Here is a 14,515-nt window from a genome sequence, read left to right as displayed (position 1 = left end):
CTCTGCCGTTTTACTCAACTCATAAAGTTTTGTTGTTTCTTGATACTCTTATTGGCTGCTGATGATAAATGCTTAGGTCCCTTAATTCATAAGAAGATGCAAAATGGTCATATTCTAATCCTATCTTTCCTACTTCAATTAGTAACTGAAATAGCTCAATAGGGAGAAACTTCTTTTCATCTATTATTTGGTTACTAAGATGTACAGTTCATTCAGGAAAAGCAGGATAGATACTTGATTCTTTCTCTTTATCAATTTTAAAAATAATGAATTGGATCCCTAGTATCCTCCAAAGGTGACCAATTAGTTTTCTGTTTGTTTCTGGTATTTTTAATAATGTTATGAACTCATGGATTTAAACATACTTGATGTGTTTTGTCTACAGCACTTACCATCCTCATTGCTAGTCGCAAGTCATTCTCGAGTTATGTTATCCCTGCCTCTTCGAGGGAAGGTCAATTTCACTGATTAAAAGAGACCGTAAAACTACACCATCTTCGGCTAGTAGGAAACTCTTCACATTTGTTTATGAGTCCTTTTGATACAACCCTAAGAGCCTGTGATAACTATTTTGATATCTGGTTTGACAAGGTATATCCGTGCTCGTCTTGAACATTTCTTGTTCCAGACATGGAATCAACCATTTCTCCACAGAGCTCTGGTATTTGTAGACTACAGATTGGGCATTATGGGTGCTCACTGATACTGGGTTTTTTTTTATTATTTCTAGACCTTTGCAGTGAACAGAACTAGAAAATGTACTCATTTGACTGGTTGGTTGGCTAGTTAAGACAAAATATGTCATGATTTCATTTTTATACTTCCAATTCAAATTAAAAATACAGAATTTTTACTTAGGAGATAAAGATAGAAGAGGCTTTTTATTCCACTTTAAGAATCCTGGCTCTGAAAGACCCTGGAGATGATAAAATCAGAATATTACATAGTAATTTATTTGCTTTAACTTGTCACATATAAAAACAGTTTCAGAATATTCATCCCAACATTTCCACCAATAATATTATTATAAACAAAGTTTGTTTTGTTTGTTCATTTTGCAATTCTTTTGCCCTTTGAATATATCCCAAAAGGAATGCAGTCAAATTATTATAGTTTAAAGCCGCTTGTAATTTTTCTCTCTGTATGGTTATGCTACCAACTGGATAGATATTTAGATTCTTTATTTGTTTGCTTAAGGATTGCTTTCTTTAAATTAAAATTTAATTTTGTAAATCATTTCCATGGGTCAAAAGTCAAATATATACAAGAATATATATTTAAAGAAGTGTAGCTTCTATCCCTGTTCCCTGCATCCTATTCCTTCTGCCCCACTATAGGTAACTTTTTAATTCATTCTATGGTGTGTCTATCCATTGTTTTGTAATATAAGCAGATATGTGTGTGTATCAAAGAGGGTCATGGCCCCCCCTTTCTTAGATAAATGTGGTACAACTACGTTTGAGAGTAATTTGACAATACCTAATTTGTTGAAAATATGTTATACTCTGTGACCTATATGTTGGGCGCACAGGAAAACATGTTCTAAGATGTTTATTAGAGCAATGTTTATAATAGGAAAGACTAGAAGCTAAGTGTCAATTAACAGAGAATATATAAATAAAATATAGCACATTCATATACTATATCAAAGTTTTTTTACTTATTTGAACAGAGGCAAGTCACTCAATCACTCTATGCCTCAATTTATTCATCTCTAAAATGGACAGCATTCCTTAATTTGCTTCATGAATTACCATAAGACTTTTTAACAAGTGTTTGTTTGAAAGCACTTTTTAAACTGTGAAAGTTACACAAAGTTGTGATATTTATTAGTCTCCCTGTAGAAAAATAAATCTAGGAACTAAATAAAAATAATCAGTGAATTCTTACAGACTATATGAGTATAAACCCTTGGATGTGTTAAGCACATGAATAATTGGTTTAATTGTTTACTTTTTTGGAATCTGAATGTTTTTCTCAGTAAATGATTTTGCCCAAGCAATATGAATAATTGCCTTTATATTTCATTTCTCTTTGTATGTTTCTTTTCTTGACTATTAACAATGTTGAAAACATATTGATAACTTTTAGTTATTTAGTTAGTTATTTAGTTATTTAGTTATATAACTTCAAGTTATATAAATCTTGAAGAAACTGATAATTAAATGGTCCTAATTATTTTAAAAAAACTTCTACAGAAATATAACTACAATGCATGTTATCTCTGTTGATAAGCAGAGCACAAACCTTATTCAGTTAATGTCTTAAGCCCCCGATATGGCATTTCTTTTACAGGATAGTTTCTCAAGAAGTGGCTGATAAATTAAGTTGATAATGGTTCTTCCTAATTTACAAAGCTCTTTTACATTCATTATTTTTTTTCTTTTTTTTATTGAGGTATAATTGGCATATAACATTATGTTAGTTTCAGGTGTACAACATAATGATTCGATATTTGTATATATTGTGAAACGATCACCACAATAAATCTGGTTAACATCTGTCACCATATATAATTACAAATTTTTTTCTTATGATGAGAACTTTTAAGATCTACACGTTTAGAAACTTTCAAATATACAAGTATTATTAACTGTAGTCACCATGCTGTACATTACATCCCCATATGTTTATTTTATAACTGGAAATTTATACCTTTTGATCCCCTTCACTCGTTTCACTCCCCCTCACCCACCCACTCCTCTGGCAACCGCCAATCTGTTCTCTGTATCTATGAGCTCACTTTTTTGTTTTTGGGGGGGTTTTGTAGATTCCACATATAAGTGAGATCATATGATATTTGTCTGTCTCTGTCTGACTTATTTCACTTAGCATGATGCCCTCAAGGTTCATCCATGTTGTCACAAATGGCAAAATTTCATTCTTCTTTATGGCTGAATAATATTCTGTTGCATGCATGTACTACATTTTCCTTATCCATTCATCCATCAATGAACAGTTAGGTTGTTTCCAAGTCTTGGCTGTTATAAATAATGCTTCAGTGGACATGGGGATGCATATATCTTTTCAAGTTAGTGTTTTTGTTTTCTTTGGATAAATACCCAGAAGTGAAATTGCTGGATCACATGGTAGTTCTATTTTTACTTTTTGAAGAGCTTCCATACTGTTTTCCATAGTGACTGCACCAAGTTACACTCTCACCAAGAGTGCACAAAGGTTTCCTTTTCTCCACTTCCTCTCCAACACGTCTTATTTCTTGTCTTTTGGATAATAGCCATTTTAACAGGTGTGAGATGGTATCTCGTGGTTTTGATTTGCATTTCCCTGATGATTAGTGATGTTGAGCATCTTTTCATGTACCTGTTGGTGATCTATATATCTTCTTTGGAAAAATGTCTATTCAGGTCCTCTGCCCATTTTTTAATCAGATTGTTTTTTTACTATTGAATTGAATGAGTTCTTTATATATTTTTGATATTAACCCCTTATCGGTTATATGATTTGCAATTATTTTCTCCCATTCAGTATTGCCTTTTCATTTGGTTGGTGGTTTTCCTTTGCTGTGCAAAAGCTTTTTACTTTAGGGACCAGCCTGATGGCACAGCGATTAAGTTTGCACGTGGTTAAGTTCGCACATTCTGCTTCAGCAGCCCAGGGTTCAATGGTTCAGATCCCGGGTGTGGACCACTTGTCAAGCCATGCTGTGGCAGGCATCCCATATATAAAGTAGAGGAAGATGGGCACGGATGTTAGCTCAGGGCCAGTCTTCCTCAGCAAAAAAGAGGAGGATTGGTGGCAGATGTTAGCTGAGGGCTAATCTTCCTCAAGAAAAAAAAAAAGCTTTTTACTTTGATGTAGTCCCACTTGTTTATCATACTCCAATTTTAATGAATGAATTAGACCTATATGTGATAACATGGTTATTAATGTATTCCCAGATAAGTTTCATGATAACTTTGGAAATTACTATGTAAATTCAAAAGTCACTCATTTTGTGAATATATAGTTAATTTGTCTGTGTGTTTTGATTGTGCTCAGGATTTTGAAGACTCCAAAGTTTAACATCTTATCCTTACATCTGATAACTTTAGATAAGACATACATTGAAAAGTTAACAATAAACAGTAACAGTACTACTGAGATCACAAGACATGACACGTAATCTCTGACTTGCACAATCCTTTGAAAAGTCTGTGATGTACTTGCTAGCAAGCATAGACCTCAGCACTGACTGGAATATCCTGTTCTTTTCTAGCCTTGTAGATCTTGCACCAGGGTGGGGTCAGTGGAGGCTAGGGGGGGAAGATGCAAAGAATATATAGCTCCTCTCCCTCCCCCACGCCTCCACACACCAATACCTATCACTCTTATTCACATAATGAAATGCTCAGAGTAGATCTTCTGAATAAACAAAATCACCATACCTACAGACATACATTTATACTGTCTTCTTTTACCTCACAACCTAAATGTGGTCTACTTCTGAAATTTTTCCTCACTAAAACATAAATCCATTCTTACCAGAAATAAGGGTAAAATGAGTCATTAAAATAACAGTGATTAGGGGCCAGCCTGGCATAGGGGTTGAGTTTGTGAGCTCCGCTTCAGCAGCCCAGGTTCACAGGTTCAGATCCTAGGCACGGAGCTACACTACTCATCAAGCCATGCTGTGGCAGCATCCCACATACGAAAAACAGAGGAAGATGGGCACAGATGTTAACTCAGGGCCACTCTTCCTCAAGCAAAAAGAGGAAGATTGACAACAGGTGTTAGCTCAGGGCGAATCTTCCTCACAAAAAGATTACAAAATTAAAAAATAAAGAGGACGCCTGTGGCCAGTAGGTAAAAAAAAATTACATTGATCATTATAATATATAATCATATATATATACAAAAATGTAATTTTGCTAGGTAATTAACCTGTATCTTAGTTATGCATTAGGCTTAAAAGCATAATGTGTTTCATATGGTAATTTTAGTAGTATTCAAGCTAAAAATAAAATAATTCTGGTTCATAATTTTCTATCTTATTTTTTAAAAAACCGGAACTCTAGCTGTATTTTGTCTCTTTCCTAATTATTCCCTCTGTGGTCTTGCTATGCACAACCAGTGACTGCCAATATCTCTCGTATTGAATTCATACCCATTTATATTAAATAGGGACATATAATTGGGGTAGGTAATTACAGTCCCAAGTTACTAAATTAAAAAACAAAGCAGAATTTTTCACACACCTTTATACTTTGCCACTTCTTAATATTAACACTTGAATAAGAAAACAGGCATAGAAAATATTCTGACTTATTCCTGACAGAGTCACTCATAGGATTTTTTTTCTATAAGGTAGATATAATTACTTAATTTTTAAAAATTGGAATAGCCTATAATTTGTTCTTTGCATGCTATATTTTAGAACAAATCAGTCAGGAATACTCAGTATAACTTGGATCATTATAATAGCTAGTTACTGCTGTTCTAATTATGTACTTTTATTAGTTTGGGGAGGGAAGATAAAAAAGATTAAATCATTGCCTAATCCTCAGTTTAGTCCTATTATCTTTGAGTTTTTCTCTTGGCTTTGATTGATTCCTTTCCTTTTCACATGTGATTGATTTTTTTATCCTTTTTGTTATAAAGCATTGTTATAGGCAGTTAAGTGTGTTCATCAACTGAATTTTGAGTTTAAAAAAAACTCTTTTGTAATACTGCAGTATTTTGAATTCTTGGTGACTAAGAAGTATGTGTTCAGCTTCTTCATCTTCTCTTACAGCTCATTCTAGTATTTTACTTTATAATAAATTTTCAATAAGTCTCTGGCTAGGTTTAAGAAACCAAGAAAGTAGTCTGGGAATGTGGAATAAAGTTTGAAAAGCAGAAGTAGTATATTAACCACACTGAAACCTTGCTGTTGAAGCTCCTTTCTGCTTCAGCAAGGTTTTTTACACCAAGGCATAAGCAGCCTGCAAGGAACCAATTCAGCAATCTTGGTAAACTCTGGAACAGAGTTGCTGTCGGCTTGCCTCAGCTAGCAGAACTGACAACGTGAGAGTCTTGTTCCAAAATCTATTTTTTCTGATTCGACCCTATGTCTTCAGTTACTAGAATGTATTATTTAATTAAAATGTTATTTTACCAAATTCTTTAGCAGAGTATCTGGTACATAATAGGTGCTAAATAATTATTTGTTGAATGAATGTCATCATGTGTAGGGGAGAATTATATTCTGCCTTAGAAACTGTGTTAGGTAAATTGTACATAAATGATAAATTGACTTGATGATAGAGAACAATCAAGAATTGAAGTGCTGTTTCATCTCAATTAAGTTCTCTCTTTGTTTTCCATATGTCATTTATATCTGAAAGGAGTATCATAAATAACAGATAAGTGGTCCCTTTGAAAGAGAGTTATATCCAAGAAAAAGATTGTATTATGTATTTCTTCAGGCTACTTTTAGCAAAGATTAACAAAATTTTATTTGAAGCTTAAATTCCACCAATAGTGAGTGATGGGCCCATCTCTAAAGGTTGTTATTCTGATGAATTTGACATAACTTGAATTTGTCACTGAATATACAAGGAATATATATTTACTTAAAAGCATTTGGAAAAGACAGAAAGAAGTATAAAGAAAATAGTTAGAAATCTCCATAATTCCAGCAACAGAGAAAATAATATCACTTGTTAATATTTTGGAGTAAAAGTTTATTTTGAGAGTGAATTTAGTTCTTTCCTCACTTTAATTAGAATTATCTGGACATTTAATTTACATTTTATAGTTGTTTGAATTTAAATTTAATTAAACTATTCCTCATTAGTCTATACTTTTTTGTAGTGAATGACTTGATTTGGTTAGTTTATAGTAATTGTGTCTATCTCATTGTGTCTTCAACAGGTCAAGAATGCGTAACTGCTCGTGTCGTTGGGAAAGCCAGAAAAACTATAAGTGATAGGTGGGAAAGTCCACTGTGGAGAGAGAAAAAGTTTGACTTAATAGATCATCAGTATTACAGCCGTGTTTATCCTGAAAGCATTCCACGGAAATTTAGTTTTGAACACAAAAAGTTTCTTACTGAGCAGTATAATTCTCAGCCTGCAAAATACGTGCCACCAGAAGGAAGGCCCCCAAAACTTGGTAATTTTAAGAGCGCCCGAAGCCTTGGGCATTTTGAAGTAACCATCCTAGGTGAGTCAACTGTTCTTCTCTTTGAATGTTATTAATTTAACATTTTAAATATAGATGACACTATTTTGCTTCAAAAAACTAAGCACCCCGCCCCCCCCCAAAAAAAATTTAAGCCCAAGGAGAGCTCCTGTTTGGCTTAAACCAAAGGAGTGGAGCACTAATTCTGGAATACCTTAAGCTCTAATTCTGGCCTTTTAATGTTAACATTGGCAAGTCCTTAGAAAGTATTTGGGGAGAGAAGAATGGGAACCAATGGGAACCGTGGGAACTTTCCTCATCCCTGACTATCTAACTAAAAATGATTTCTCCTTTAGCCACCATTTCCTTGCCCATATTCTCTGCCTCTTTCTCAGTGCATCTGAATCATTAAAGGGTAAAATATAGGTTAAAGAAAAAGGAGTACTAATCGAGAGAAGCTCCTATGAACAGAGGTCTGTTTAGCCCCTAAAGAAAATAAAATTCTCTAGTAACTCAGGTTGAGCAGAAAGAAGCTATTGGAAAAACTTCCCGTGTCTGATAAAGGAAAATAAGCTTGTTTTTCCTCAGGTTGTTCAAAATTGAGAAGTAACTATAGAACTTACAGATATTTAAAGGAGTCAGTACATTTTTAAGCTTATATTTATTTTTGTTTGTTTCTAATGAAGGAAAAATGTATACAAAAAAATTCTAAAATAAAATCTTAGGCAAAATGAACTACTCTCAGAGTCAAAGAAAAGTTGTTTGTATTTGTGTTTTAAAGGAAGGTCTTGTTACTTTAAAATGAAAGAATGTAGAAAAATCATTAGCAAATTAATGCCTCAAAAAATGCAGTTAATAGATTTTTACATCTATACTACTGGAATGAATCGCCTCGACCTTCATCAAGATTCCTTTCCCCCCTTTACTCTCTCCCATTCCCTCTTCCCTACCTTCCCACACATACATATGTACATACATGTGATTGTGTACATGTGTACAATATATGAAAAGCATGAATTTCCACTGATCCTGTTAGACAATCTCAGACCCAGTTTCAAATGCTTCTAGACTGCATTCCTTGGTCTCTTTGAGTAGTTTATCAGTCTTAGTTGTATATCTAGGAGACAAAAATTATAGCAAAGATTTCCCACATATCATAAAAAGTAACCATGGAAATCGTGAGTTCATCTGGAAACGTAGAAATTGAATATTTTTCTTCTTTTTAACATGTTACTGATCCAGTGAACATCTCAGCTGTCTTACAAGTAATTGTAAAGCTTTGTAGCTTTAGCTATGAATCACCTAAAAGTAAGAATCAAATGAGAAGGCAAATTTATCATTCTGCCCAACCAGCTCTAATCCATGTTAGAATTGTGGTATTTCATATCCTACGTGTTTTCAAGGACTTAAGGTGGTTTACAGGGATTTAAAAAGTGAAAAAAAAGCCACGTATGGATAAAACAAAACAGAACTTTTTTCCCCTCAAGTAATTTTATTGAGATTATAATAGTTTATAACATTGTGTAATTTCGGGTGTACGTTATTGTTTATCAATTCCTGAATACACTTCATTGTGTTCACCCTCAGTGGTCCTAATTTTTATCCATCACCATACATACGTGTCCCTTTATCCCTTTCGTCCACCCCCCCCAACCCCCTTTCCCTCTGGTAACCACTAATCTGTTCTCTTTATCCATGTATTTGTTATCTTCCACATATGAGTGAAATCATGAAGTATTTCTCTTTCTCTGTCTGGCTTATTTCACTTAACATACTCTCAAGCTCCATCCATGTTGTTGCAAATGGGACGATTTTGTCTTTTTTATGGCTGAGTAGTACTCCATTGTGTATATATACCACATCTTTAGCCATGCATTAGTTGATGGGCACTTGGGTTGCTTCCACATCTTGGCTATTGTGAATAATGCTGCAGTGAACATAGGGGTGCATAAATCTCTTTGGATCATTGATTTCAAATTCTTCAGATAAATATCCAGTAGTGGGATAGCTGGATCATATGGTATTTCTATTTTTAATTTCTTGAGAACTCTCCATACTGTTTTCCATAGTGGCTGCACCAGTTTGCATTCCCACCAGCAGTGTATAAGGGTTCCCTTTTCTCCACATCCTCTCCAACATTTGTTATTTTTTGTCTTGGTAATTATAGCCGTTCTGACTGATGTAAAGTGACGTCTCATTGTAGTTTTGGTTTGCATTTCTCTAATAATTAGCGATGTTGAGCATCGTTCGTTTTTCTGTTGGCCATCTGTGTATCTCAAAACAGAATATTTGAAAGGAAACAGAAAAAGTAGGTGTTACTAGGTACTTGCAAATAACCAAATTACTGTCATTTGGCAGTAATTTTCTGTGAGCTTTCTGGCAGGGTGGGAGAAAGGAGATTTTTCCTGATGAGATATTTTAGACTTAAAAGAAACTTGGATATCTTCCAGTCCTATCCTGGTTAAGTAGAAGCCAGGCCGTGATTAGAAATTATGTCTCCTGAGTCTCTAAGCATATCTTCTATTATAGAGAAAACAAACACTCATATATAGGAACCCTGTTATTTTTTTCCTCTAATGAAAGTCAAGTCTAAACTTACTATATGAAGTTATTGTATAAATATCACAGAATAATAAATGGATTATCTTCAACTACAGTTCTCTTTTATAAAGATATGGAAATGCTCTTCAGATAGTTGATTCTTGCATCAACCTTGTAATATATATAATCAGTATAATCATTAGTCAGATCTTAGTAAGGCATTTCCATAAAGGAATATATCTTTGCCTTTATTATTATTATATAATCCATGTACTTAGCTCTCTCATGGTTTAACTTAATACAGAGATAAAATCCAAAGAAGTAGGACAAGTGGTAGTGGGATCAGTGATTCTTGTAGACCTTTAGTGGGAGAGGTTATCCCATAAAAATCATCGAAAGAGACCTGCCCACACTCCACAGGATTCTGGTACACTCTAGAGAAGCAGTCTGTTTGGTCTCCCTGCCCTTCCTAAGGGAAACTTACTGCCTCACAGAGCCACTGGCAAGAATGCATCCTGTCAGGTATGCAGTAGTAGAATAAAGGTTGAAAACTACTGCTCTCTTAATAGTAGTTGAAGTATAGATATTCTCTGATTTTGGTTAAGATGAGAACTTAATATCAGATGTGAAAGTGGTGAATTTTTCATATCTTTCGTGAAAGAGTGAACCCAAGTTGTATTATGAGACCAGACAAATAGCCTATACATTTTAAGCATGGCATGAGCAGTGAACTCAGAAGAAAGGACTAAATCTCTTATTAATGTACTATTTGTTAAAAGATAGTGAAATTGACTATATGTGTGTCAGTTTCTAACACACACTGAAAATGACTTTATGTGTGTCCCGTAAAAGGGGGCAAACTTGTTCTGTAAAGGGCCAAGTAGTAAATGTCTGAGGCTTTGCAGGTCATGCGGTTTCTGTCCCAAGTATTCAGCTCTTCTGTTTTAATGTAAAAGCAGCCATAGACTATGTGTAAATCAATGTGCATGGCTGTGTTTGAATAAAACTTTATTTATGGACACTGAAATTTGAATTGCATATAATTTTCACATGTCACAAAATATTACTCTTCTTTTGATTTTTTCAACCATTTGAAATGTAAAAACCATTCCTAACTCATGGGTTGTGTAAAACCAAGTGCAGGCTTGAGTTAACCCCTAAGTCATAGCTTTCTGACCCTTGTTCTAGACCTGTTTTTAGATAAGACTGCCGAAACCAACCCAGACAATAAATCTATATGACGTTTAAAGTTCTTCAGGCACAAAGATTGTCCAACCTAGATTGATGCTATCTTCTAGTGGTTTATTATCCCTCTAGAGTACCTTGCTGATCTCTGGAGGACCTAGAAATTTTGAAGTGTCTCATTCTGGGAGAAAGCTTATTCAGACCACAACCCTGTTACTTGGTCATTAGCTCTGACTGGTCTAGGGTGAATCATTATTGAGAGCGTTGAAAAGAATTATTAATCTTCCTTCCCTTGGTTCTAATGGCTCCCAACAACCAGCTAGTACATAGCAATATCAGAAACCTACCCCAGAAGTACTGAGTCTTGTGTCAAAATCCTTGCTATGCCATCTCACTTGCCTCAAATAAATTGATAGTATTAGTAAGCCCTAAAACCTCAGCCCATTGCCCACTATGTAATAACACACACTTAGAAGATATTGAGATGAAGTAACAAACTAAATTTTCAGTGCTTTTAGTCCAAGTACAAAGTTTAACGTTTATTTGTCAGTCTCTCCAAATTTTGAAAATTATTTCTCACCTTAAGTATAAGAAGACACTTTTCAAAAGCTTGATTGGACTTGTAGATGGTATATTATTGGTTCTACTAACACTAATTTAGTTACCTATGAAAATCCAGTGAATCAATCAAAGCTTAAGAGTCCTCTCTTCAATTTGCCTTTGACTTAGACAATAAGGAACATAATTCAGCTAGCTTTTTGTAAACCTTTAAAGGCCATTTCTTGGTCTCTTGGAAGTTAAGAGATGCAAACCCCAGTAACAGTGGATATGATTTAAGGAGAGCTGTTAAAATAATCTTTTCTAGATTTTTTGTCAAAAGATATTTTGTCAAAAATTTTTCATATGGTTCTTTTCCTTTTATGCAAAATACGTTTAAATGATAATTTTAAAATTTTAATAGCTTTAATTATAACATCAAACTAATATGCTACAGTTATATTGAAATAATAGATAGGGTTTTACTTATCTTGATTGTTTTCCCCTATTAAAGCAACCAAGCAGACCAATGTAACTCCTTCCCTCCTTGGTACTAGCCTGAGGGCTCAGGTCCAATTATTTGTACCCCAGAGGTGTGCCTCCTTCCTTGTTGAAGCCCACTGGACCCACTAGCTGAATAGCACTGGGTTTCCTCACCATTGGGTCCTCCGCTGGTTCCCTCACATCCTCAAGATATTGCAGGACACTGGAATATATGAGTTCCAGAGCTAGATTACTGTTGTCACTCCTTAATTCTGTCCTTTATCCCTCTGCGTAATGAAAATAACTTAGTCATTAAACCTGAAGTACTTACTATCAGATTTCATCAGTGTAAGACACACTTTTTTCCCATATTTTAACATCTTTGAAAATCGGTATGCATCTTATAACTGATGTCCTGCCATTGTTTAGTTGGTAACATTTTTCTTTCTTAGTGGTATATGAAATAATAATCATCTTAAAATCAATGCATCTTAGATTTGGTAAAATATAGTATATGACGAGCACTATGCTAGGTGCTGGGGTTACAAATCGCCCTCCTCCGTAACACATACACACAAACACACACTTTTCAGTGGAGAAGAAACTCAGTGATAACAAATAATTGAGGAAGAAGGTATATAATTTGCATATAGTACACTTTACAAAAGAGAAATATGAGTTTGATTTTATATTTTCCTATAATTTTGAATATTGTCCAGATATATTATTACACTTACATAGTTAGTATGTTGTAAGTTATTTCAGTCACACTTAAACAGTAAATCACCATTGAAGTGCATTATATGTGCACATTGTGGGGAAGATATTTGTGTTCATCTCTTTTAATAATGGGAATATGGATGAATTCATATTTGAACACTAAATGCACAAATGTCTTAAAGTCTAGTATTTGAAAATTATAGGTAAAAAATACACAAATGTACATTAATTTGCTCAATTTAACCAATATTTACTGAGCACCTAATATGTGCCCAGCACTGTTCTGGGTGCTAAGGTTACATGAGTGGACACAACAGATAAAAGAGCATCTACTAGAGTGAGATGGTGATAAGTGCTAGAAAAAAGGGGTTAGATGTAGGAGAAAAGGGTTAAATTTTAAATAGCTTGGTCACGGGACATCTCCCTGAGAAAGTAACATTTCCCCAGAAACCTTATGGAGGTGAATGAGCAAACCCATGTAGTTATCTGGGGAAAGAACATTCTAGGCACAGGAACAGCAAGTACAGAGGCCTGTTTATACATTTGCACTCTGATCTCTAGTTTTAACCAAACAACTCATGACAAATTTTATTAATAATGTTGTATCTAAACTCACAGTATTTTATAATTTAGAAAACAACTCAAAATAGTATCAATGACACACTGATAATAAAGCTACCTTCCTGAAAATATCAGGATTTGCAACTTCTGCTATTTTCTCAATTCTAAGACATACTTCTTTTTTACATTTGCAAGTTGTAATGCATTTATGGTGAATGGGTACACTTAATGGAGTGTTTCCTTTTTATGAAAAAACTTATTAATTTGATGGTATATCTTAGAGTTAAATTTAGTCTTAAAAGCAAGGAAACAAGATACCAGCTTGTGCACAGTCACATGACGCTTGCAGTATTGCTAAGATTTAGGGGATAGCTACACTTGTTATAATACTGAATTGGAATCCTTAGTAAATTCCAGATATCATGACTATTTTAGTTTATTAATACTAAATTTTAGTAATCCTTAAAAAGCTGTAAGTAGCCCTTAGTTGTATGTTACATTAAAGCTAAGGAATTTAATGTCATTTGCCCATAAAAAGCAAAAAAGGGACTTGCATTTCTGGATCAGCTTAACAGGAAGGACTTTGTTTACCTATCATTGGCCCATACTCAGTACTTAAGAATCTCTTTAGTGATTTATAGGAAAGATATTAAGGTCATAGAATCTATGGAACTCAGTGACTAAATATCAGGCTAACTGGGTGGAATTCATAGAGTTTTAAAGCTGTGCTCTGTGTGTTTACCCTTGCTTCAGCCAAGATGGGCCCCTTCCTTTGGTCAATACTTTTGGCTACTCTCTGCTCTGCCTGAAATACCCTCCTCTCTGTTGATTTAGATGCTACTCATCCTTTAGTACCCAGCTCAAACCCTTGCAACTAGGAAGTCTTTTTTTATTTGCTATAACTGACATTGACCCACGTAAAAAGATAACAGTCACAGGTCAGGATTCACTTTGGTTGTTCTCCTATAGCCCCTTTTCTACTGCAACCTTTTATAGCCCTAATAGTGAATGATTGACGCTTGTCTTGTATATTTGAGGACAGATGGGACCTAGTTACTCCCATCCCTGGCCTTGCTTGAGTCATATATCCTTAAGTCCAAATGGCAGTAAGGGAACCAATAGTTATCTCTGAATTCTCTTATTCTATAATGGCACCTGTCATAAATGACCAAGAAAACACTCTACATGTCTTTATTTATGTGACCAGGCTGTCCTCTGGATATTAAGATTTCGACCTTTCATCAGTAGGGAAAACATTTTAGATTTTATTTTCAGCAGTGGTGATAGACTGCACTGAAATAGCTCCTCTTTCGACTAATAGCCTGTATTCATAAATGTTTGTACAGCTAAGGCTTTAGTCTGCAGTTTTGAAACACTAGTTTTTTAC

The 14,515-nt window shown here is 34.4% G+C and overlaps 1 protein-coding gene across 1 annotated transcript in view; it reads left to right on the top strand.

The window, feature by feature from the left end:
- RADX (RPA1 related single stranded DNA binding protein, X-linked) overlaps positions 1-14,515 on the top strand; it is a 67,857-nt gene that overhangs the window by 44,305 nt on the left and 9,037 nt on the right. The window contains exon 12 of the mRNA XM_046673769.1: positions 6,853-7,143. Coding sequence (XP_046529725.1) covers positions 6,853-7,143 — 291 coding nt within the window. The remainder of the gene's footprint in view (positions 1-6,852; positions 7,144-14,515) is intronic.

Source organism: Equus quagga, chromosome 10 (genome assembly GCF_021613505.1).
Source record: "Equus quagga isolate Etosha38 chromosome 10, UCLA_HA_Equagga_1.0, whole genome shotgun sequence".
Taxonomy (NCBI): Eukaryota; Metazoa; Chordata; class Mammalia; order Perissodactyla; family Equidae; genus Equus; species Equus quagga.
This window is presented reverse-complemented; position numbering and strand designations above follow the sequence as displayed.